Source organism: Takifugu rubripes, chromosome 3 (assembly GCF_901000725.2).
Source record: "Takifugu rubripes chromosome 3, fTakRub1.2, whole genome shotgun sequence".
In the NCBI taxonomy this organism is placed as follows: domain Eukaryota; kingdom Metazoa; phylum Chordata; class Actinopteri; order Tetraodontiformes; family Tetraodontidae; genus Takifugu; species Takifugu rubripes.
The window spans coordinates 7,326,921-7,354,050 of NC_042287.1; the positions used below are offsets into that span (position 1 = coordinate 7,326,921).

General features: G+C 44.7%; 1 protein-coding gene across 7 annotated transcripts in view; it reads right to left on the reverse strand.

Moving 5' to 3' along the window:
- The window catches only part of prdm16 (PR domain containing 16), a 142,424-nt gene that overhangs the window by 18,036 nt on the left and 97,258 nt on the right, over positions 1–27,130 (reverse strand). For all 7 annotated transcript variants that reach the window (XM_029833458.1, XM_029833453.1, XM_029833452.1 and 4 more), the window contains exon 4: positions 1,777–1,917. In XM_029833458.1, the coding sequence (XP_029689318.1) occupies positions 1,777–1,917 (141 nt within the window). The remainder of the gene's footprint in view (positions 1–1,776; positions 1,918–27,130) is intronic.

Below are 27,130 nucleotides of genomic sequence, written 5' to 3' on the forward strand. Positions count from 1 at the left end.
TGCCGCGATTCTCTTCACGACATTGTGTGGCAGTGGCAGGGGGCACCGATGTGAAAATCTTAAAAGGATTAGACGGGCTGGTGTTGCCAGCCAATTGGTGCTTGTCAATCTGAGAGGCCCCCGCGTGTCCCCTGTCTTGCTCAGTCCGAGTCCCTTTTCTCTCTGACGCACTGGCTTAGTGTCTGAAGCATAAATGGACACACTGGCCTGTCCCCTTGGTCTGACAGAGTGACAGGTGGCAGATCGAGACACGGGCACGGAGAAAGGAGACAAAGACGGCGAGTAACAGGCGGCTGGAGACAGAGACGGGAGGAGGAAAGGGCCGTGTAGACGGGGATTAAGATACAAATAAGAGCAGAGTGACAGGAATGTGGAAACACACGGCCGAGTCTTGAATCCGTTTGGACTTTGTGTGTCTGCATTTGACCCGACATTCTAATGCTTTTTTTGTTTTTGTTATTGCCACCTAATCATGAGAGCACAAACTAACAAGCGGCGTTACCGGGTCAAGCAGGAGATGCCACGAACTGCAAGTGACGGTGGACTCGGCATTTTGTGATCGCCATCCAGAAACTATCCTCAGCCTTCGAAAGTGAACTTTAAATCGGCTGAGGACGATCGATACTATAGGATCGGATACAGAGGAAGATCGGATACTAGAGACAAACAAAGGGAAGGGCCAGAAGAAGCCCTGCTTGACAGGGGTCACTTCCTAACAGTGCTGGCAAGTGTCCGAACACACACACACACACACACACACACACACACACACACACACACACACACACACACACACACACACACACACACACACACACACAAATAGAACATCCCAGCATTTCAACCACACCTGATTCCTCTAGGAGGCAAGTTGTTGTTCATGGGGGGCAACTTTGGGGTTACACCAGCTTTTTCTAAAGTGAGGAGGGCACATGACATGGTGACGTACCCTTCAGCACTAACCTGCCCTGGGGGGACACTCAATAAAAGCCCAAAGTGTTTCTGAAAGGACTACCAAGTCGGAGGATCTCCAAACTCAGGATGTTAAAATATTCGTATGTGCATCCCGATTTTGACGTGTTGCGGCTCAAATTATAGGACGATGTAATGCAGCAAGACCACAAATTTCCTGTAGCTAAAATCTACAGTTTAGGTCATTATCGAAGTTCTCTGTGTGGGTTGTGATTCTATAATATTTCATATTCCACTACTGGGGCCTCAGGTTTGTCTCCACTGACTAATCAGTCTCCTGGATTATTAATATCATTACATATTGGTCTTTAGTGCGCCTGTAAATGTGTAAGGCCAGATAAGAGAAAGATATCCTGGATATGTTAATCTCACCAATGCAGACCAATGAGCTTGTTGATGACATGTTGGAGGTGCAACAGTATCAGACAGCCCTTGATATCAGCCAGATAAGAGCACATACTAGCTTGAGCTGCTCTGTTAGATCGTCCGATTGGTTGTCTGGGTGCTGGATTCCACAGGGTTCTCATACTGGTGGGTGTGCATTTTATTTGACATTTTAATGTCTCACCTGAGCAGCAAAGTTAATATTTACATTTAAATTGCATTCATCAAATATTGAGATCCGCCTGTTGCGCAATATATTTATTTTTTATCAGTGGAACGATGCATAAATCAAACGATGTTTCAAGGCCTCGGTAATCGACTAGTTCTCGATATCAGCAGATGCTCACATGATTCCTGGCATGTGTGTCTGTGTGTGTGTGTGTGTGTTTTTCAACAAAACCACTCCCTCGTGTCACTCACCTGGTCTCCAGTGAGATGACAGGCTACGAGGTTCTGCTCCTCAAATGACGGTGCAGAGCGGACATACTTGAGCCAGCTGTTGCTGTTGGCATCCGGCCCCGTGTCTAGCGCAAACTTGATGTTGCCCATGTTGTCAACCACCTGTTGGACACAGAGACAACAAACAAGAGGTGAAACATTTCTAATGTGACAAACCGGCTTCTTCTATGGAACATTGAGTGAGAATCATTCTTCAAAATGTGTTTTCAGGGGGTGGGGGATCGGTTATTGAGGTGTGTGTAGGGGAATTTGGACGTCTGTGCCAGGAGTTTGATGTCAGTCAACTTTAAGAGACAGAAGCAACATGTCAGTGGGTGTCAGGGCCACCGAACCCTGTCAATCCTAACAAGGAGACGGAAAGGAGGAGAAAGGAGGAGGGAGTAGACAAACTGTGGATTCTTTCACTTGTCTAAAGACTTTCTCTGGCACATATTGATCACCCTTTGTAACCTCTACGGCCCCCCCAAGAGTCCGAGAGAGGGTTTTGTGTTACCCGCTTCCATAGAGAATGAGGGAAGATGGAGGTGAAGGAGGAAATGAGAGGAGGGCTACTTGTGTGGTGCTAAGGGGAAAAACAGGAGGGGGCAGTGATGGTATGCACAACAGGTAACTTCTACACACCAGAGAAACAGATCTTATAGGGCAATGATCAGATTTATGGAAAGGCAGCTATCACAGCTCCACTATTCGATACTTGATGTTGGGGAATCCGTGGGGGGGGGCGCAGCTCTGCAGAAAACCCTGAGTTCGCTCTTTCCACCAAGTTAGACCTGAAGCTCAGATTTCACCCAAGCGCTGCATGTGTTACTGATCCTGTGCGAATTCTCGAGAGAGAAGCAGCCTGAGACAGAGCAACTCCTCTAATTACAACTCCCAATCAGTCTGGCCAGAGTTCAGCGCTGACCCCTAGCTTGACTCTTCGCTCCGCTAATCACAGTCAAATGTCTGCTGAAGGAAATGGAGGTGCGACGGAGAAGAACCAACAAACCATCTGACGTTTTTAGATGTGCAAAGTGTGTGACCCGCTCTTAACTGGCCGTTTTTTTCTGCAGGCACGGCCCCGGGTTTCCCTCCCCAGCTCATAAAGTGTGAATGGTCATGTTCTTGCCGCGTGGATGAGCGCGTGCAGAAGGTGTGTTTTTGGGCGGGTGGGGGTGCAGGTGCCAAGTTTGGTGAGAAAATACATAAAGGGTCTGGTTGGAGGTGTGGAAGAAACACCAGTGTGCTTGTTGGTGTAAATGTTGCGTTAAGCGAATGGATGTTTGCATTGTTGAGTTAACAGCTCGAGGTAACAGAAACGTTGTGCTACTTTTCAGCCAGGGTGTGAGTTTACCCTCTTTGCTAACATGTACATGTTTTAGAATAACAATGCCTGTCAGTACTTTGGCTAAAAATAAGCAAACCCCATGCTCTATATTTAAAAGCCCTGCTCCACAGAACTGAAAAAAAAAAATCAAAAAAAAAAAACGTGGCTACCGCTTATGCAAGCGACCTCGCCAGTTGCAAAAGTGGGAAAAAAACCCACAAATTTACATTGTTACATATATTCTGTAATTCACACTCTGCGCCTATTAATAAAAAGTCAATGTTGTTCATCCCTCACGCTCTCTCACATTCGCAGCCTGTTCCGCTTCTAATGTGCAAGTGCAAAACTCGTTTGTGATCAAGTCCAGGCCTTTATTTTATGTGTGAAAACAGTCACTGAAAGCCATCCGTGTGCACCCCCCTCCCCACCAATATACACACCTACCCCCCCCTCCCAATAGTTTCTCTGCAGGCCGTCTAACTGCCAATTGTAATGGCATTTCAGGGGAGCTGCCACAAGTAATGCACATGTTTTATGAACAGATGGAGAAAAGATGATCCACTCAGAGTAAAAGTGGGATTATTTATTACCTCTTATTTTAATGGGCAATAGGTGTGGGGAGGGAGACCAGGCCAGACACATGGATGAATACTACCATGCTTGTAGCAAACACACACACACACACACACACACACACACACACACACACACACACACACACACACATACACACACACACACTTGGGTCCCCCTATAGGCTCGCCCACAGGTCCGATCATGGGCTTAATGAGCAGCAGGCCTGTGTGTGTGTTCATGTGTGTGTACTGCTGGGCTGGGGAGGCCTCCTAACACCCCGTCTCAGGGTGGAAGTCTGATTTATAAGGCTTCAAATGAGGTGCAACAGAACAGGGGAATCAGAACAACCCGCCGGATGATTGTTTGTTTATTTACCTTCTGTTTTTTTGGTTTTTTTAACCCTGTGACTGCACACACACACTCTGCCTGCAGACCCTGATGTTAACAAGGTGCTGGACCTTGTTGAAAAAAAATAATCAACTCCAACGGAACCAACCCAAATGGGCACAATGCTCCCTAAAATACAGTTTCCTGCTTCATAGTCCAAATTGATACTGTCCTTACTATATAATTGATTGCTTTACTAAAGTGTTTTCTCTGGGCCTCCTCTAGTGGTGATCAGCAGATCATTCTGTCTCGTCAGACGGTGTCGGGCTCCATCCTACCATTCTTACCCCTGTGGATCTAGCATCAATCAGTGAGACAATGTATGTATTTATTTTTTAATAGGAACCTTCTGATTCAAGTACACTTCAGAGAATTCTTAATTTTTTTGTTTTTCTGTTACCCACACCATGTAAATGTGTTCATATAATGGAGGACTAGAGAGGTATCTTTTAAGATTTGATTTTGTTCCTGATGTCCCACTTTGTTAAGATTCCTCATATTCTTAGAAAACTTAAAATCCTAAACTCGACATAATGAAGGATAACCTTAAGCTGAAAGAGCTCCATAAAAGAACTCTTCATTTCTGCTTCTATCAATGTAAAGTTTTTTTGCTATATCTAAAGAGTCCACACATGACTCTACAGAACATAAATGCACACACGAGCACGTGCACATGGACACAATGAGACTTAGGTGAAAGAGAAGCCACTTTGAGCGGACAGGATGCAGAGCAAACTCCACAGGAAGCTCCGATAAGAGCACGACACTTATATCGCTTCTTGCAACACAAAGGGGAACCTTTGACAGCTAGGAACCTTTAATGGATGTCTCCGCATGCCCTCTCCTCCACCATTTACATCTGACGGATGTGTGCAGCGCACAGGGCTGCATCAGATGTGGAAAGTTGCTTATGTGTGCAGACAAAAGTGACAAGGTATATATTATGTTTCTGTTTGATGCGGGCCAGAAAATGGAAACGTCAGCGCAGGCTGTGATTTACATACAAGGTACAGATAAAAGTGCAATTACAAGTCAGATGTAATCGCTTCACTGTTGTGTGTCTCAAAGGGAGTATTTTTACATGTGAAGTGTGATCTTGGACCTTTGTTGCGCACTGCTGGGTTTCAATGTGTGAACACACCCTGGTCTGTGCATGTGATTGTACTTATAAATTGCAATATGTTGCAACTTTGTTCTGACTTGTCCGTAATGTCAAGAGAAAGGCCAAGGTTTTATGTCTCACGTCTCACAGAATTAATAAATCCAGAATTAGCTGTCAACTGTGACATTTACCCTCTTCGTCAGGAGCAGTTATCTACAATCAGCAGCAGATGTGACGCAGAGAACAAAAGCAGAACTCGTTTAAACGAGTGAGGTGACAGAAAAACATCTTCAAAGAACAAAGAGACAATTATGTTAATTCAATGCACGCTGCAAATATACCTAGGTAATAATTATTAAACATTTGCCACTGTAAAAATGTACAATTTGATCAGACACGCGCAATACTCATTACACCAGCTAGGGGGCAGTCTGATATGAGCTCTATAGCAGCAAAGCTGGTGGAAATGAAACTTCCCTCATTTTTCTGCAGCTGTACACACATTCATATACAAAAACAAGGTAGCAAGATTTACATGGATGCTGGCACGCGCACGTGCACAGGAACCGTGCAGTGACAGTGACAGATTGACTGACTGTGAAGGGAGCTGCTGGGATGGTTGTTAGAGGTGTTACAAATTAAGGTGCAGGAGGGCTAAAACAAAATAAAGAAGTGTGTGTGATAATGTGTATCCTTTCAGGAGAAGGGTCTGTTTTCATTTGGAAGGCCCCTTAACATGGACATACTCACGTATACACACAGGCAGACTAATAAAGTGTCTGACAGAGTACAGATCCCCTCGGCTCCAGTGTGTTTGCACATTTACCTCTTGTCTTGTGTGTGTGTGTGTGTGTGTGTGTGTGCATGTGTATGATGGATGGGAGCCTGCAGGGATGACCCAACCCTGCCACATCACTCAAGAGCGTAAATGAGTGTGTGTCCGTCCACATTTATGCATATGTGTGTGTGGAGGTGAGAGGTGGACAGCACATGAGGAGCCCTATCAATAAAACTCCCAGAGAATGAAAGAAAGGATAAAAGACTGAAAGAAAGATATTATAAAGAGGATGGGATGAATGGAGAGACTGAAAAGAGAATAAAAAAAGGGAATTGTCTCAGCGGTTTATTTAAAAAGGGTGAGATTTAACTCAAACTGAAACATGAAACAATTATTGTTATTTTTAAATCTGGAAGTCTGGGTCCATATCAAGAGGATTTATTGACAGCAAAATTATGCTGCAGCTTCCCTTCACAGTTACATGTCCAGAGACATACACAGGCCAAATCACTATAAACCCCATCTTTAGAAGATCACTTCATATCATGAATGCAGCTTTACCATGTGTGTGTGTGTGTATGTGTGTGTGTGTGGTTCTTGATGTAACAGTACACCTGTGTAGCTGAGTCTGGCAGTCTAATGACAACTAAAGAGGAAACAACCTCAGCCACACCCACACCGGCACCCACCCACACACACACACACACACACACACACACACACACACACACACACACAGACACACACACACACACTCACACACACACACACACACACACACACACACACACACACACACACACACACACACACACACACACACACACATACATACATTAAAGAGCATATGTGTTAAATATTGCACCTCTCTATGAGAGTGTGTGTGTCTGTGTGTGTATGAGAAGGTGAGTGAAGGCGTGTTAAATATGACCCATTTTATCTGGGCTGGGCAGCCATCAACATAATTAAAAACCAGGCAGGCAGGCAGGCAAGCAGGCCGGGGAGGGCCTGGGGCCTTGTAAAAACCATCTGGGTTTTAGTAGGTGTGTGTGTCTGTGTGCGTCTGTGTGTTTCTATATGCATTGTGAGTGTCAGAATGTGGCCCGGCTCACTAATGACCCAACGTGCTCCTCTTAAATCAGCCTCTCTACACTTGCCATCACGCCAGCTATCATTTGTGGTCAGTGTGCATGTGCCACACGAGAAACAGGCATGTGAAAAGTTCCAGTTTCCAGCTCCCTCGCTCACAAGAATCAGTCTCATGTCAGACTTCATTTTTGACTTAAACTTTCCCCATTACACTCGCTGAACATTCCCACACATGCAATATTGGATGCCAAATGTGACGGTTTAGTGGTTACAGGTCGCCCTGCAGTTGTGACATTAGCGTTATTTTTGTGTCATCAAAGAATATTATTATTTTATAATACTTCAAACAGCTACCAGCGACTTTCCTGTATCTAAATGAAGATTACAGCCATCCTGTGTTATTTTTAGCATCTAAGCCACCTTCCACACCTCTGCGCCCCAGCAGCTCATCTGATTTGAGCGGGTTGCCATGTGCTGGGTTGCCAGGTCGGGGTGACTTTAAACAGGAAGTGTGCACGCTTTAAAAGAGGCAGCAAGATTTTCAGGCTGGACCTCATTAATGAAACGGCTTTACGTTATTTATGGCTCCTCGTTAAAAAGCTGCACCGTGCGTGTAGTTGTGTGTGCCTGCGTGTGCGCCGTGTATGTGCTCAGCTGCGTGACTTTGTCTGCGCACACCCGTTTTAATGTATGTGTGATGTGTCTGTCTGAGCAGAGGTTACCATCATACCATGTCTGTTTTACTGCTCTGCAGCCTTTTACAGGCCGGCCTTTATGATATGTATTTAGGGCAATTACTGAGCAGATATATTAGCTCATTATAATGAAGCAGGTGCAGCATAAAGACTGGAAATATATGAACAGTACATCAGGCCACACATCTGTGGCATGTGTGTGTGACAAACAGGAGTGCACGCCTGCACAAGGAGAGTCAGACAGGGAAGCCTGGTCTCAGACTGGCCTCTGTCAAAGAAATTATGCAATCGGCAGAGGACATTCAGCACATTTTCAAATAATTACCATCAGGCCGGGAGGAGAACAGAGGAATCCTGTTGATTTTAAACGTGGAAGGAGGGAGAGTTCAGAAAGTACGTGTTTATTGGCTGGAAGTAAGACACAACGGGCAAAGTGTTTAATTACTGGTTAAAGGGCCTCATGTCCTCGCACAAGCACACGCGGATTTAAACGTTGTGCTTAGCCTTGGTCCAGCTAACCTGGGACATTTTGAACCCTAAAAGGACAGAATGAGACCTCCACATGCAAGCACATGCTGCACATCAGGAGCTTATGTGTGTTCAGGAATAGAGGGAATGTAAAATATCATTTGCTGAGCTCCAGAAAAGCAAGTAAATCAATCAAGTCTGATGCATCCATGCCAAGAATAATAGGAAATAATAAGGTGAGGAAGCTCGCATACAAAACGGATACAACTTGACCTCCACTCTATCGACTGACATCGGAAGTGAAACACAGAACGAGACAATTCGTGGAACTGTGCAAACACAAATAGGGAAGTTTTGCTCGGTGAAACCTTGCAGAGGGTGTAATGCTATCAATTATTTATTAACACCCTAATAAAGGAATACTTCCTTGAACAACAGTTTTTGCGACACAATGGGGAACGGTAGAAGAAAGGATAAAAGACATATTTGCAATTATATTTCTGACTTTTTCTTCACAATAGACAGTAGCTGAACAGGAAGAGAATGTTTTCCTTCATTTATCAGCTCCTGTTCAGTATCAAACCCATTTTTATGCCATCTGTGATGTCATTTTATTATTAACAGATTATTAACGTATCGCCATTCGGTGTAACTTTGTGCTGTTTCAGCACGGAAAGATGTTGTAGCTCACCGGGCAGCAAAGAACTGAGACCAGAGACGGCACAAATGGCGGCAAACTTTAGCTTGAACATGAAGATAATGAGGGTGAGCAGGAGCAACTTGAGAAAATAAGAAATACATTCAGCGAGGATGTAAAGAAAATGATAGAAGAGGCATTTTCAGTTATGTAGCAAAGGCTTGTCTCCCCCATTGGTTTTGCGTTGGCAATGCACGCAGATGAAAATGGAGAGTTGAGTTTAATGCTTGCAATGTCAGAACCTCAATAAATATGTCCGCCTCCTATTTTGTGTGGGATCTTATCCTCAAAAACCACTTCAAACTACAGCTTTAATCCAGTTTTCATCCCTTTTACCTCTGGAAAAACATGATAATGGCACCATAGATGGAAAAAACCTTTTACTTTCTCTTTATTTGTTTACTTATTTTCAACCATATTGAACTTTGCTTTGCAAGAGGTTTGTATTCGAGAGTTGTTTAAAAGGAACCAAAATGTATTTGTGTTATTAGGTTATTGGGAAAGGAAGCATGTGGCATTAACTCTGTACGAATGAATGTCTATTTGCCTTAATGGGACCATAAATATTACAGTCACCGGCCCCCTTTGTGTCCTTTCCCAAACTTCTCTACTGCTGTGAGTGATCAGACCTTTACTTCTCAGTCTGATGCTTTAAAAACCAGGTGGGGACTCGCTTAAATGAAAGCACACCACTTTCTGCAGTTTGACGGGCACCGAAAACAGTTTTTGCATTCTGACAAAATGGTATCTATTAACAGAGATGCCGATAGAGATACGAACAGATGGAGTTACAAGACACAATGTCATTGGCATTTCCGTTGATGGAGAACATCAAAGTCGTGAAATGAAACACGTTCTCTGCCTTGACCGCACTTCTGTTGGTCGAGAAGAGGTCCTCCACCCAGGAGGATTAGCTGTAGCCGTGGAGGCTTATGTGATGCTATGAGATGTATTACTCTCTCCGAACAGGATTAGATGAAAATCTGGCTTTCCTCAGTCCTACCAAAGGATAATTTAAAGTGTGTGTGCTCTCATTTGTGCTCTGTGGGTGGCTGCTGAACCTATGCGTGCCTATCTGTGCGTGTCTCGGTCCAAGAGCAGCCTGTGTGTCAGTCTACAGACATGTGGAGCTGGACTGGGCCTCCCCTCCTCTGCCCTAGTGGGGGCTGAGACTAGCCAGGACAGGAGGGCCATTAAAGCTTCCTCTCTGAGTGTTAGGCCTGCTGGCGAGAAGCAGAGGAAAAGGCCCATTTTACTGTTGTGTAAACCATTGTTTCATTTCCACACTTCTCGCTCCCTCTCTCTGCTCTGATATTACACAGGGTTTTTGGCTCACGTTCAATTGTGAACACAATACAGCCTTTGAGATCAGGGCTCACACCTCCTGCCCTGAGTCAGCCTCGAAGCTCCAGCGTATAGCTACCACCTCATCCTAAATAACCGGCCTGAAGTTGGCCCGATGTTTCTTTTATGCTCAAATTCTGTCGCGAGTCCGGATGCGGTGCAGACAGAGTCGCCTCAGCACCGTGCCCTCCCTGTCATCTCATTAGCCTCGGCCAAGAGAGTCAGGCTTTCCAGGACCCTGGCGAGAAGGTAATATGGATCAAATAGCCCATTTATTTAACTTTTAATTAACAGTACTCATCCTTTTAACTGAAAGGGGGACAACTGGTAAGGTCAGCCGGAGACAGAGCTGTCTGTGTCTATGTGTGTGTGTGTGTGTGTGTCTCAGACGAGCCTTGCCTCCATCTGGTTTGTGTTAGACACTATATTAAGCGTGTGTCAGTGGCAGAGGCCTGGCTGATGGCTATCAATCTGCCCTTTAATGTATGACAGGACACACACACACACACACACACACACACACACACACACACACACACACACACGCACATTGCTGCCAACACCACTCATAGACACACACCTCAGAGAAGTTAATGGCTAAAAGGATGCATTTAGGTGATTGGGGGTCGCAGCTGAGACGGCGCCCAGAAGGAGCTGCACAAAGGAGGCTTGAGGACCTCTCTGTCTGGTAAGGCTGCAGGACAGCAGCTATGGACGTGGATGAGCAGCAGCATGATGGCGTGCAAAAAAGCAAAGGTGCCAGAGAAGGGAATATCTCCACAAAATCTGCGAAGCATTTATTACAATAATATATTGTTTTATAATTGTTTTATTCATTGCCTGGCATTTGATAAGCTAAATAATAAATGAGAATGTTATTAATATTATGCAATGCAGACAGTCTGAGAGAGGCTAATAGATCTTATTAGCATTAACACGTCTGCGCGTATGCTGAGAATAAAGGGATAGGATGACAGGAAGGAGAGAGAGATGAATGAGGAGGAGGAGCAGCTGCTGACATGAACGTTCCCCTCGCTGTCAGATAAGAGATAACTGGGCTGCCAGTGTTTACACACACTATTAGTAGTGTCATCAATCACACACATAGATGCACATGTGTGTGGCGCTCGCTCGCACGCACGCACGCACGCACACACAAACACACGCACACACACACACACACACAAACAGCACTAGCTGGTATTTCTTACTTAAATGATCAATTTGAGTGTCCAAACCAGATAAAAAACACAAAACATTGTCAATTCTTTTAAATTGTATATCAAACATATCCAAGGTGATCAAATGAATCAGGTGTATCAGGCATGTGCATGAATTGTGGGTAGTTGAGGTGTTATAACAGGTCAAAAGACAGGTTATTTATTCTTCATTGTAATTAGGTGGGATATTAATGGTACACATTGCAGTTAGCAGCCAGAGAGAGCAAAGGTCCGACTTTAACTTCCCCCTGGAAACTTTTCATTAAAGTTCAAACAACCCACAGCATCCCAGTCGCCATTAGTCACCCAAGCAAACAGGAGTGACTTTCAAACTATCCCTTAACTAACAAAACTGTCACCTCAGTTTTGTTGGCCCTTTGGAAAGACTCCCTCCCCACACCGTAAAAAAGAAAAAGAAACTTTTCTGAAGAGGCCACGAGCTCCCCATGGTCACATTAAAGGCTGAGGCATAATTTTCCCGTTCATGAGCAACTCTTGGATAATGCTTTCCTGGAGGAACACAATCAGCCATAATTGGCCAATCAACATTGGGAGCAAAGCAGCAATATACCTCACACAGCAAAGCTCCAGTCATGTGGCCAAGGCTTGAAGAATAAAAGCAATTCTGGAATTGAAAATCTATGAAATGTCAGTTCTTCTGGTCAAAGCCTCATTTGATTGGTCCTAATGAACAGACACACATGTGACTTTAAAGCCAATCAGCTGCTTTACTGATGCCTTAAACTGAGATATCTGAGATCTAAAATGTTGCTTGGAAGATTTTCTCCTTTGAATCGGATCATTAGCATTGACGAAACCAAGAACTGCCCAATGCTCGGATATCATTATCATTATTGACCGCATATTGATCAGTTTGAACAAAATAAGTGACTGCAAGGAGGGAACTAAGCCTCAGGGTACATTAATTTTAAGGCATTTGATAACTGCAGTAAAAAAAAACCCAAACAAATCCAACAGCTTCTCCCTGTATGTATGTGTGCACGCTACTTTTCACATTGGCCTAAACTTATTAGCTTTACTAATTATTCCAACCTGTACATTGCATTCCTAACATAATCATTGTGACCTCCCCGAATGCTGGAACCCGGAGGTCTTTGGGAGTATTTAAGAGGTAAACATGTTGAATGTCCCTCCACCCCACTGCACCAACCACTTACTCCCCCACATGTCCAATTAACGAGCTGCTACCTAATTTGAGGTTTGTGCATATATGTAAATGGAAGGCAAACAGTGGGAATGGCTGATGGATGGCAAGAAAGCCCACTTCGGGAAGGGTTCCATATGGGACGCTTGGCACTGCAACTCTAATTAAAAAGCCATAGCACTGAGAGCACTGAGGTGACACATTAGCTTACAATCTACTTCTGAGCCCCACAGAGCGCTAATGTTAACTAGCTGGGAGAGAAGGAAAATTGCATAAAGAGCGAGGAAAACGTGACAGAATGATGGACAAGGGCATTCTGTACACTGGTGTGTCCATGTGGGCATATAATGCCTGCTAAATTAGCCCTCGTGTGCCATTAGCCAGTTTTTTATAGCACTGGGTTGCAAGGTTACCATAAGCATGGCAATTAGGTCTATAATAGGATAAACAACAACCTGGTGGACGGAGGAAATGAAGCAGAACACATCTTGGTGAATGATTACAGAGGCAAAGTGTGAAGAGTTCACTGACTTTAGCTGTATTGATCTTTAAAAGGAGCTCAAAGTGGCACCCGCTGGGATTTCTCTTCCAGGTGGAGACAATGCTAACAGATGTGCACAGGCTGGCATTATTCCCTCAGTCCCTCAAGTGCACACACAACCTACTAGGATCTAGTGCGTAAAAAATACCCGACCTAGCTGGTGGCTTATTTATTTCTATCGCCAGGGATCGTCAATGTTTTCCTCCCCCACCGCTCTTCATAAAACTTGGCCATCTCGTAACATTGCTTCATGGTTTAAGCCACAACAAAGCCAGGAAAACAGCTTTCTGACGAGAAGGACCGGGAGAAGAAGAAAGAGGAAGAGGAAAGAACAAAAAAAAACCAGGAGAAAGGAGTGTTGTGGGATCAATGGTGCAAAAAATTGTTTTTATTGAGTGCTGCGTGGCTCACATTTCCTGCAGACACAGATAAGAGAATGGGGGAGTGCGGCGGCCTCTGTGTGTTCGTGCAGAGTCAGTTGGGTAAACGAAAGCGAGGGCGGCAAAAAAATAAATGAGATTATTGATGTTACGTGTCAAATATAATTGCTGATTTGAACGGAGAGGAGGAGAGGACGTGGGCCGATGGGCCCACTGATCCGTGGAATGCTTCATTTGAGGGAAAAGGCCAGCAAGTCACAGAATTTGGACCATGACCCCAGGCGCCTGCCCGCGACACCGCGGGAGAATGAGACCGCTGAGCCTCGAAACTGAGCTGTTACCTTTTCAACTTTAACATGGCCGCACATAGGAATACACATCTGAGGGCTGTAATCCCCCCCCCAAAAAAACAAGGTGTCAGAGTTACAGTCTGTCAGATGTGATTAGGCTGGGATGTCTGTCTGACCGCGTTCTCTTGAGTTTTCACCTCTGGAGTCTGGGTTTCAGACAGACCTTAAATATATTCTCCGAGGGCCTGTGTGACTTAAAAAAAGAAGAAGAAGAAATCGGACACATTCCATCAGGTTAGAAGCTGCTCCTCTTAATCATCACCTGAAAATCTCCACATTTTGCTCTGGCTTGAACAGCGTGATGCCAAAATTTGAGTGACATGAGTTGTAAATGCTTCAGCCGTATAGATCCGGGTAACAACTGGAGGAGGTGAGTGTGCGTGATACTTGTGTGAATATAAATATGAGTGTGTGTTTTGGATCGCTCGCACGATCCCCAGCAGTTGAATGCTGTGGTCCCACAGAGAGATACCGATCAGAAGCTGAAATCTGACATCGTCTGTGAGGCTACACGGACGCGTTTGGGGTCCACGTCTGGAGGGCTTTAGCCTTCGTGATGGAGTCGGCCATCTTTTTTCTGATTTTTTCCCCCCTACTTGTGACTGAGAAACAAAGGAAACGCAGCAACTAAAAGCTAAAGAGACCCGCCAGGGCCCAAAGGTCAAACTAGGAGCTGTGTGTTGAATCATTTCCATCTGAAGTGTCTCCAGTCTGTGTTTAGATGCCGGCGAAGGATCCGTGCAGCTCTGCTCTGTCCATCAGCAGCTCGACGAGGACAGTAAAACATCAATAGTTCCAAACAGAGCTACCTGAGGTGCCCCACACTTCCTTTGTTATGAGCGCTCGATACGTCAATGAGCTGAAACCACAGCACGTTTCAGCGAGGGCGGGGGACTATCGGCAGTCGTGGTGGGGGTGAATTCTTTTGGCGTTTTCCAACGATTGTGAACTTCTCCATTTCAAAGCGCCATTGTGCAGTGTCAAAGATCACCTACTGAAGTCTGCGGCCGTATTCTTTCATTGATAATTCATTTATCCATCCTCTGCCCCCCCCTTCCCAGCCACTCGCATTTTCCCGCGTGCATGATCTTTCTTGTAATGAATTTAGCTCTTTCCATCCTTTCCTGTCTACATTTCTGTCTCACTTTCTCTCCCTGCAGCTCCCGACTCTCCTCTCTCTGGGCGCTTATTGACATTTCCCTGCTAACCTTCTCTCTTACCCTCACATTAATGTGTGCTGCCTTATCAGATGCGCAGGTGGTTTGGAGTTTCATTCCACCTCACTCCTTACTCTCCTCCATTCCCCCTGGCTTATTCATCCCTTCTTCCTGTGCTCTGAAAGGCAAGCTCCCCTTTACAAAACCCCTGCGGTCTTATCTGAGAGACCCCATGACCTCGCAGTCACTGCAGTAGAGAATAGAGGCCGCAGCTCCCCCTGGGAGGATGACAACAGGAGCAAGATGTGTGTGTGTGTGTGTGTGTGTGTGTGTGTGTGTGTGTGTGTGAAAGAGAGAGAGAGAATCCAGCGGTCTATTTACAGTTCAACTGTCTAAACACTTGTGATAACACACACAAGAGTTGTACACACTGCAGCACTCCAGGGGCAGCACGGATGTGGCTGCACCTGAGATCAGGTTAGGATTGTTACAATCATGTTTTAAATGTCGATTCATGGATTCATTTGGCCAGTTTATCCGCAAACGTTTGGGGGTGATAGCAGTCCTAACATGGGCCACATCAGATGTAGATCCAAATTCAACCTTTTCTTTCTTTTACAAAGACATAAATCTGAATGGATGTTTGCTCTCTCAGCTATTCCTGCAACTGGATAACAGAGTTTAACTAAAACTTGCTATATTTTATTATTTAAAAGGAGTTATTGATAGAGCAGCAATGCGGCATCGTGCTGCATGGATGTCAGATCTAACAGCTGGTTTTCATATTCGATTTTAAACTTTTGTCACAGAGCCAAGAATTACAGCCAAAATGTTTGATGAAACCTTGCATTTCCGCCATGTGCGCATGTGTCTGTGTGTGTGTGTTTGCATGCATGGGATCTATACTCATGTCTTTCTTCTGTTATTCTATTCTGGCCAAGTGAGTTCCCCAAGGACAGCACCTCCAACATATGGATTACATAGTGCAGATTGAATTGGCACTGAAAGCAAAATAAATGTCAGAGTTGAACCACGACGGCTGATAAAGTTAAGATGCAACGCTGCAATGAAACACATAAACTCACTACATACGCTGTAATAAAACAGCTATTACATGCAATATTTTCAATAAGCACTAAACTTTGATTTTAAAATAAAACCTATTACTCCAAACTTAGACTGAAACGGTTGCTGGTAAAATGTCTACATATATGACTATTTAAGGTAATACATTCCAGAATGGTGAGATGAGTAGTGACGGACAGATGAGGCCTGGCTGCTGCTGCTCTCCGGGTATTTATAGGTACTATCATCCAGCCTGTAATGCTGGTGATTTACAGCTTTATTATGTTACAGAGGGAGAATGACATCACGTCAAAATGAAATGGACAGACGATCAAGACATTACCGCTGTGTACAAAACTTTCATGCCGACTGCCCTTTTTGGAGAAAAAAGAACCTCCCGGCCGAGGCCTTCTGCCAGGCCTGCAGAGTGTTTTCACTCAGTGCGAGCCAAGTACACAATAAACCGTGATGGAGTGAGGACATAAAGGTGCGGAGCTGTGTCGAAATCATGTTCTGTTTGAAGAAAATAGAGGTATTTGATCCTTCTCCTGTAATAAGAGCATGGAAACGGTGTGGTGACCTGAAGTATTAGCAACCATTATTTTTCCCATGCTTATGAAATCCAATTCATAAAGTCCAGGTCCTGCTCTCGTTCCAGTTCGGTCATTGAGAACTCCCAGCAGTCGCTTCAGAATTTTGCAAATATTTTTCCAGAGAAATTGTAGTTGTTTCCCGTTAGTGTGTGTGAATTATTAAACGGACCATTACAAAATGTTTCAGAGGCTACTATAAATAAACAAGCAAACTTTGCCTCTCCAGCCAATACTTGTGTGAATTTTGCAAGCGTTTTGATTGGGATATGCTGAGGAATCAGGAGATTATTGCTCAGAGGTTACCATTTACAATTGCTGCTTCCAAACATGGGCTCACCAAACTGCACCTGAACTGTCTATTCCTTAATAACAAGGTAAAAATGTGATCGGCTCATACAGCTGGCCAGATTTGTGCAATCTGCTCCTGACATCAGAGCAGAAGTGATGGCGGAGGGATACGTGATAATGGACACATAGAAAGAAGTAGAGAAAGACAGATCTAAACCACAGGCCTGCACAGGAAGTGCTAATTTGGCTGTCAAAGATTCCTTTTTAAATCACACCTCATTCTGCAGACAGCCATTGCTTATTGCCATTTCTCTCTCTCCCCCTCCCTCCCTCTCTCTCTCTGCCTGATCGCTTCATATTTGCATTTCTGTACACAAACCCAACAATTGTCCTCCTTGCAAATGAGAACTTCCAACAAATGCATTAAAGAATGTCAGTGGCTCTACTTCCTGTATATAATTTAGACAATATACCGGTATGTCCCTAACCCCACCCTTGTGCATTATCTTCCATCATTTTTCTCTTCATGTTATTGCTACCCCCCCCCCCCCCCGGGTCTTTCAGATGGCTCTCAAAACAGGGTGTATCTTCCTCCAGCAGGGCGGCACTAAGCTAAACTATGATAAGGAAAACAATTGCTTCTAAAGACAAGTTAATATCGCAGCTTAGTTTCATGGGTTCATAGTTCCAGTTGCAAATGAACACTCAACAGACTGCAGATATCTATTTAATATCACATAGTTCATAAACACAACTCACAGCGGGTATTACCTCTGAAGCTATAAGCAAAGAGGTTAAGATAAGATAATACTTATCATTAGCTGTCTTTAATACTTTATTATATGTTTCTTGCTGTGTTTAGGTGCATGCTCATATACTCCGAAGAGATCTGTCAAATAAAGCTTCAAAATAACTGCAGAACGGCTGCTCGGTAACAGAAACTTGGGGATCTGCGAGCCTGCCATCGTGTCAGCCTGGATTAGGTTGATGTGTTTGCAAGAGGGCACTGGCAGTCCACGTCCGTGCACCTCTGCACACTGGTAACACTAAAGTTATTTATTAGCAAGATCAGATTTAATGACAAACTATAAGATGGGTGGAAGAACATGTTTGAACCCTGGCTGTCCTGAGTATTGGAAACTCGAATTTTCAGCAATGTATTTGAACCCAGCACTACTGAAGAAGAATCCAGTAGCCAAACCCCTGTACAATAGACAAGACTTAACTTACACCGAAATGCTAAAGTTTTTTTTAATCTTTAAAACTATTAGCCCAGAGGTCAGCAGCCATGTTGTTAATAGCTGAAATAAATGGCTCTTCAATCACAGAGGGTGAGTGGTGGAGGTTATCATCCCTGCTGTAAAGAGAGAGAGAGAAGGCCTAATTCCTTCCAGCTGTTAGGCTGTGTGTGTGTGAGTGTGTCTGTGTGAGTGTGTGTGTTACAATGACACATTTACTTGGCCCTTTAAATGCACCAGACAGAGCAGGCTGCATATTCTGTAAAAGAGGCCTTGTTAGAGCAAAGGCTGCTCAGCCCAAAAGTCACATGGAACACATTGTGTTTAGATTAAGTTTGTCTTCTCCCTGTTTCTGTCAGTCACAAAACTATTATTTACTTAAATTAATCCAATCAACTCAGCTTAATTTTTGTTAATAGTGATGGATTTACTACATAGAAATGTGCAAATGAGGTGTTTGATTTTGGTGGGTTTGATATGAGGACATGCAAAATCACCTAGAGAACACTCACACACACACACGCACGCACACACGCACACGCACACGCACACGCACACACACACACACACACACACACACACACACACACACACACACACACACACACAGGTCCAGTGGGTTTCCCAGACCTATACATTGCTTGGCCGGCGTTGTATGAGTAAATTTGGCACTGCTCCCTGTAAGGAAGCCACACATTTGCAAAGAGAGAATTAGAGAGAGCAGGAGTGAGGGAAGAATGGAGGCATGGTGGGGAAAATTCTCATGATGTGCTGATTTGTCAGGCAGACTCGGGCTGAGAAGGAAATAAAACTCACCATCTGTAGTTTTAATGCGATGACATCTGGGTCTATTTTTTCCCTCTGGTTATTGGTCAGTTGGGTTTGCCTATGAGAAGGCGGTACTTTTTGTTCCTAACCTGACACCTTCTAGTAGCTTGTTTCATCCTACTACTTACAGATGTGCGGCTGAAAGCAACACGTGATTGTATCCTTTATATACCTCTTAAAATGCTGAACATTTCAGCAGATTTGGGCAAATGCACTTGAATTTCTGTCCCTGTCTTTTAACCATATCTTCAGTAAACACATACACATGGGCTCACACGTGGAAGGCACACTTGGTGCGTGCACGGAAAGCCAAATGTTCGTTAAGACACAAACTCAGAATTTGATCTCTTGACGTGTGTAAGTACACACAAAGAAACACCAAAACAAAAAAGACAAGGGGGGTGCAGAAAAAAAAAACGAGAAGGGTATAATTTTCCACAATCAGCCTCTGCTTGAAACAAGCAATTAGGGGGAATGTGCAATGCATCCCCTAGTGCTGGGGGAGGCTGTGTGTATGTGTGTGTGGATCTGAGTGTATTTCTGTTTGTGTGGACCTTTCGTCTCCTCCTTTAGACCTTTTCTTGTGGTGGAGGAGGGTAGTTCAGGGGCAATGTGCAGCAAATTTGATAATTTCACCACCAAACGGGGCAGAGAGCACCCGCTAAACAGTGCAGCTCATCTGTGACACACAAATACAACTATACTCACAACTGCTCATGCTTTGTTTTCAACAAACTAACTTTGATAAATCACTTAAAATCAGCAAAACAGGGGGAGGGGTTTGCCTTGCTGTCCCCGACAAACCAAAGGGAAGATATGATACAAGACGAGTAGAACAGAAATGTATTGTTTGAACCAGTCATGGCAGTAAATTGGAGAAACACAAGCCCTAAACCCAGAGGTGGAGTTTCCTCCTTCAGGTTCTTTCAGGAGGAAAAAGAACAGAGCACACTCTTTTATCTGTGTGGTCCAGCGGCTCAGCTTTCTTCTTCTTCTGTCTGTCTGTCTCTACCCTCCTTCGCCTGATATACCATTCACCGTTCACAGATGAGGCTTGTTCTCTGTTCGGGCAGCGTGCGTATGTGTGTGAAGCGGGATCTCCTCCCCTGAGATGCCTCCTAACCCAGCCCGGACGTTGGTCAGAGCTGTCTTTGTAAAAAAATAACAAACTTAAATATATCTGTCTGTGCGGTGTTTTCTTCGGAAAACCTGCAGGTTAGACGACCCGTTCGTTTCTGGTTAATTACCAAGGCCCATCCATTTTGAGGAAGAAGCCAGCGTGCATGTGGGAGTGTGCGTTTGGTGCCGGGAGGCCGGGGCTTATTGAAAGCTGCCGTTTCTCAAGTAAACACACGAGCGATGGACAAGATTCTCCAAAGAGGAACACGGTGCCATGGGAGGTGCAGGGAAAACAATCAGCCGAGTTCAGAGGTGGCGGCAAGATAAACGTGTAGGAGCAGCGAGTCCACAAAACAACACGGGAGAAAAATAAATGGCAGGTGTTTGCGAAGACTTAGCGTAGCGCCTGCAAAAACGCTAAACGGGTTCATGCTCGGGAGGAGGAATTCCACCTTCTTGGGAAAAGGCAAGAGTCGGGAGGTACTTTGGTGTAGCAAAGCAGGTGGGGAGACTAAACGTAAACCTTGCTTTTCTGTTATTCTACACTGACCCTTTTGACTGGAAAAACACGGGGCAATTCAATAAACATTTATTACTCGAACAGGAGGGGGCTCACTTCTCCTGCAGTCTGTGAACTGGGAGAGAATCGCACAGCCGAGTGGCAGCGACACTGAGGCTGCTCAGGTTTGCCCTGTGGCTCGGTATTAAAATGAAGTGCTTGTGGCTGGTGTGCAGAGCTTGAGGCATCTGATATGGGGTCTGTAATTGGGAGTAGTAAAGGACGGAGGCTCATTCCACCTCTTTATTTGGGGGAATTACTATGACAGAGAGCAGGCCTTGAAAAACCAGCAGCATCCTGCCAAGCTCGTGTGCGCACATGAATAGAGGCACACAAACACACGCGCGCAAGCATGAAAACAGATGCACGGCACAGATCCGCTCGCATCTCTTTTTCCAGCGTGCTATTCTGTACCCTCCGCAGTGACAAAAGAAGAACCTGTTGCACAATGGTTCAGTGTAAACGCTGTAGTCCAATCCAAGAACACGGAATAAAATAAGCACACCTCACAAACCACAGGCCTGCTTTGTCAGAGAGATTTTCCCAGAAACTCCCAGAGGGAGAGAAGAAACAGCGCAATGCACGGAGAAGACAGTGTGTGTGTGTGTGTGTGTGTGTGTGTGTGTGTGTATGTGTGTTTGGAGGGGATCTAGTCTTACTTAAGAGGTTCTTCCTCACCGCTGTGGTAGCGAAGGCTGCAAAACGGTGGCGTATACCTGCTTCCCAGGACTGGAAACATGAGCACTCCTAAAATAAACCTGTAACTCTTGCCACGAAGCAAAAATGGACATTAAATGTGGTTTTCAAAGCAGGACTAGCTAAAAATACAATATTGAGGGAGTGTGAGGCCCAACAGCTGTGTGTGTGCATGTGTGTGTGTGTGTGAGAGAGAGAGAGGCTGGCATTTCTGTGGCGGGCCACAAAGACTGAGCCAAAGGACCCGAAGCAGGCTCGCCACCGGAATGCCTGAGCCAACCGCGGGCTTCCTCCTAACAGTTATTGACAAGTCACTGCTGGCACCTGCTAGAAAGCTTCTCTCCTCCCCTTTTCTCTCTTCCACCAGCAAGGTGACACATCCATGTTGTATTCAATCAATTTCTTACTGGTTCATCACTCCTTTCAACTTATGGGGTTTCATATGTAAAAGTGAATCCAAGAAGGTTTGTTTCCCTCCAAATCAATAATCCCCCAAGTGCTAAATTTACAACAGTACAACAGACAGTAACAGTGGCCAATGACAGGCAAAAGAGACAATTCTTTTCAATATGAGGACTATTTTGAAGTCAGAGGCACCTGTAACACATTTAGAAATATTGTGTGACAACTGATTTTTATTTTTTTTCAGTTGTGGCTTCAAAATGTTGCCTTGGCAACATGAACAGCTGAAACTGCTCAACTTGAGTCATTTAAATATGCTAATATCAGATGATGATATCTGTTCTTAATAAATCACAAATGTCTTGCAGGACTTTTTTTTTAACTGCAACTCAATGGTAACAACATACAGGCTTCATCTTTACCCCACCCCCACCCCCATCCCCACAGAAACCTGAGCAAAGCTGTTATCGCGTAGAATTCCACTTCATTGTCACATTTTCAGCCAGCTGAAGAACAAACAGAGATCTGGTTGAGTGCTGTCACTTTCCTATATTGGCTCGCTTCGGGCAGATGAAGGCAGGGGAAGATTCTTTGAGCCAGGGTAAATATGAGCCATGTTTCCTTTGGCTAAAATGGAGGCTAATAGGGGCTTTAACAGGGGGCAGCGGTCGGCGCATCTGCAAGCACTGTCAGCGTCTGGCATAAGATCTTCCCGTGTTTTAGGAGGCCAGCAGAAACCGCTGTGTGCCTTTGAGTGTGTATGTGTGTGTCCTGGGCCCATCTCCAGAACTGATGTATTACAAGTGTTCCCACTGTAAGATTATATTTGGATTCTCTAGGCCCACTTCCAATTATTACTGGCACTAAATACTTTTCGCACCATTCACAGATCCCCTGACCCAGCCGGCAAATGTCATCCACTGTCTCTCTGCTTTTCCTATCAAATGCCACACAGAGTGGGAGATGGAATCTTTGAAGAATTGCTTTCGATAGAAACAAATGTTACATGAGGACGTGCAGATGTCGGCGTGGCTCTACATTCCCGACTTTGACAGCAGGGCAATGAGAATGAAAGACGAAGTGCACGGGATGAGAGTGAGTGACGTGCTGTAACAGAGGGATTGTTCTAGTACTGATCTGCTTTTCATTACACAAAATGTGTGCGTGTGTGTGTGTGTGTGTGTGTGTGTGTAGAGCTGGGAGATTTAACGGACGCAGCTATAGGGGATAAACTTCGGAATCCCCTTTTATGCTATCTGCCATGTCTGGAGCGTGTGTGATGATTTACATGTGTGGACATTTAGAACTTAAAGGAAGTGAAGTTGACATATATGGAAATATCAAAGACCTCTAATTTACCCTGCAGTGTCAGTGTATTGATGCTTTTCTGGGATTTGGCGTGCATTTGCTGGACTATTTCAGCAGGTGATGCTCTAAATAAATCCTTTTTCATGCGTGAAAATAAGCACCCACCTCCGCTTCCTGACAGGCCATGGTTGGATTGTTAAAGGCAGGTGAGGTGCTCTCATTAATCCTGCTGCAGATAAAGTGGGAATGAACCTGCTTCAGATTGGGTTTGGTTTTCATTTAGCTGCCAGTTTAATTCATGTGATGTGAGGAGAGTCCTGCTCCTCTCAGGCTATACACATTGCTACTCTTTAAGCAGAGTAATGGTTCTTTTTGGCAGTTCCAGCACTTTCAGGCTCTGACTGAGTTCGATAGTTGCACATTGGTTCTGGGCTCGGGAGCCTCCGATGCATTAATCAGCAGCACATTGGCGCTCGACGCTTAAAACATTAAAACACCTTTTTCTTTCTAGAGCGATTGGATGCCTTATTACAATCAAAACCTTTGGTTTGGGTTTGCTTGTATTTATCCGACAAGCAAATAAATGCACAATCAAGCCCCATTCTGTGTATGTTCAGGTGCTATTACAGAGGTGGTGCACTGATATCAATCCACTGGCCATGCCTCCTGACAGCGCACCTTTGGTGGGTAAACAGGAATTATAATTCAATAAATAAATAAGTGACATTCCAAAAGTCAGCAGAAATGGTCCTGAATGTGTGTGTGCTGATCTTTTTACTTTACAAAGGCCTCCACCTGAAGCACAGACACACACGCATGCAGCCTGTGTCTCATCATCTGTGAAGAAATAATGGAATTATATACATTTTCTCCGCTGCGCGCGGCGAAGCATCAAAGTTCAGTGCGGTGATAAGTTGCCTGTATGCTTTGCCCCCCGGCCATAACGGTGTGTGGTGTTTTCCTATTACTGGCATGTCCTGTTTCATAGATGGATGGACCTCAGGCTGACGTCTGCCACTGCCTCTGCTCTGCTCTCCGTGTTATTACCGAAATCGATGTCCATGTCTGCCGCCATTTATTACACTCCCCCACTGCAGCCACCCCACCAAACGCGTACACACACACACGGATATACACAGACACACACATTATATATGCATGGAGCATAAACTCAGATGAAAGTGGGGATATCGGTAAATTCCCTTGCACAGAAAATCTGCTGGGCTTGTGGATCTCTAAATGTGTACATCAGAGTACATTTTGTCCCAAGACACTTTGCAGCTGGACAGCTGTTTGGATTATTTTTCACATTAGAAGGCTACGGGAACACTAATAATGAGCAGAACTAAAGAGAACACAACTTTACTGACTTAAAGCTGTAGGTTCAGTCGTCATCTTCACTGATGATGAGGATTATTTATAAATTTAACTGCTCCTCAACGCTCTGGTAGGAAGAAGGACTTTGCCCTTGACGTTGAGATGTAATCAGACGGACATTCATCAACTTGCAATTTTAAAAGTCCTTTACGTCGGCCCACCAGAACAATTACAACACCTTATGAGAAGAATTGGGATTTTTGACTCCATTTAAATGTCCTTGTCCTTGTCCATGTGTATTTTGTGAAGGCAGCTACTCGGCTGAGCCACTCTGGCCCTTCTGTCCTCCCCTCATAACCCCACAAAGACACTAATAAGCCTCCCGATGATGGACGCTTATGGATTTCTGCGCCGCTAATTTCCGTAACTATCACTGTTTGAAAGATAGCTGAGGGATTTAGCAGAGGGGGCCAGGAGAAGGCCCCCTTGTATTCTGTGGGAACACAAGAGCTTTATTATGTGATATAAAAAAAATGGAACGTCCCCCCTTTTCTCTCCCTCGGGCTAAGTCCGTGATATTTATCTGCACACGGTCACATGAAACCATTATGTTTATGGAATATCAAATGCAGGCCAACGCTGTTGTATTGAGCTGAGTCTCAGTAATTACCTGGGGGATGCACAGGTTTGGTGCCACAATCCGCTCATTCAGAGGCGACATTTGAACTTTGCTTAACAGTCTGAGGAAAGTTTGTGTGGCCCTCATGCGCACAGAGTGTTGCAACTTCCTAATGTTCAAGCCTGGGTGGTTAATCCAGTAGAAAACAGGCCAACGCGAATCTTTAGTAACGAGCTGTGAGTTGGCCACAAAATATATTAACTTTCAACAATTGATTTGCTAATAGATTCCCTATCGAGTGCTCTGCTCTCAAGCAAGAGAAGTTAGTCATGCTGAGGCCGTAGGCCCCAAAAATGCCTTAATTACATTGTAAAGACAAATGTGGGCGAACTCCTGTAACCCTATCCCACCCAGCTGAGCCGTGGTCAGATAAAGGTGGTCAGCAGAACTTTTAACCCCCCCCCCCACCCCGACATTAATGGAAATATTTTCATCATCACTCGCTTTTGCACAGATTCCACGAAGTTTATTATTAAAGTGATAGTAACAAATGCCCCCCCCCCCCGACGTCTCCCACTTACTGCTTCCATCACTGAACACCATCCATCACTGCCTGTCACGCCAATGGGCCGCGGCGCTCACAGCTACCTGCACAGAAGCTAGGCCCGCTGGAACATGACGTGTTTAGCCATTGTCTTCCGCTAATGTTAATTAATTTGTCATCGCCGGTTATGCCCCGGCTTTCACAGCAGATGGATCATCTTTACGCTCCTGCTTTTCTGCAGCGTGCTTCAGCTACCTGTGTTTTTTTTCTTTTTCTTGGGGTGGTCAGGGGCCAACTTTCTGTCATTGAGGAATGTAATTAGGGAGAATTAAGCAGCATGAGGCTACAGGGGAGGTCAGGAAGAGCTGGCAGGGTCGAGGCGGGTCACTACCAAGCATTCGCTCTCTTTCTCTCTGTCTCTCTCTCCTCTTGTTCGACAGGGTCGGGGTGAAGAGGTGTCATATTTTGTCTCTGGCTGCGCTGTGGGAGGCTGACACAATAAGCTACGCATCTTCTGGTACGCCTCCCCCTCACGTGTACACCTCATTTTTATATTTTGCTCATATTTTTCCAACTCGCCTCACTTCCTGCTCGTAATGGCTAAGAACTGAACAGCAGATGGCACGCGGGTCGCTGACAGTCTGGAGATGAATGTATTAATCCTGTATTCAACTCCAGGAATGAGCTTTGTCTCATTTGGTGTATTTTGTTTGGGAACATTTCACGGCTGATCATTTGCCAACAAATTTGGAATCTTGTTCTCCCTTCAGTGTTATCATCAGTTATTATGACATCACTTGCAAAAAATTATTGATCCTCCCAGCTCATCATGTGCTGACTGTATGTGTGTAATTGCTGTGTTCTGAAAGAGAAGGATATGTTTTCTGTTTTCTTAAAAATTATTCCTAGGTGGCTTTCAGCTGTTTTACAGCTGTTCTATTTTTTTTATTTTTTTTTTGCTGTGATGGGAAAATGATTATAATTTTTTTTATGTTGAGAAAAACTTGACAGTGTCTTTCAATAATCTCAGGGGTTCAGCTCGAAGCTCAGGAGAAGTCACATCTACGCGTCCGCTGATGCCAGAGTGGTGAAATAGTCAGAAAAAATATATAATATTCCACCACAGCAAAGGGAATGGGATGTGTTTTGGTTTTCAATTTAAAGAATACACCGTGTGGGAGGAACGGACTACTGTTAAAGCCCTGCGATACAGCGTGGAACAACATTAACAAAATCAGGAAGTAAACCCAGCCTGAACAGGTCCAAATGAACACAACTGCTCCCGGCATTCGGAGAGAGTGGGAGGCCTGAATACACTCTGAATTTATTAGTGTGTGTGTGTGTGTGTGTTCCCACTGAAGGTCTGTATAAGTGCTATGGATGACATAATACAGACAGGGAGTCCTCGGGGTAGAATCCACTGTATAAACTGAATACACCCCTCTGACTTTCTCAATTACACACACACGTGCACGCACGCACGC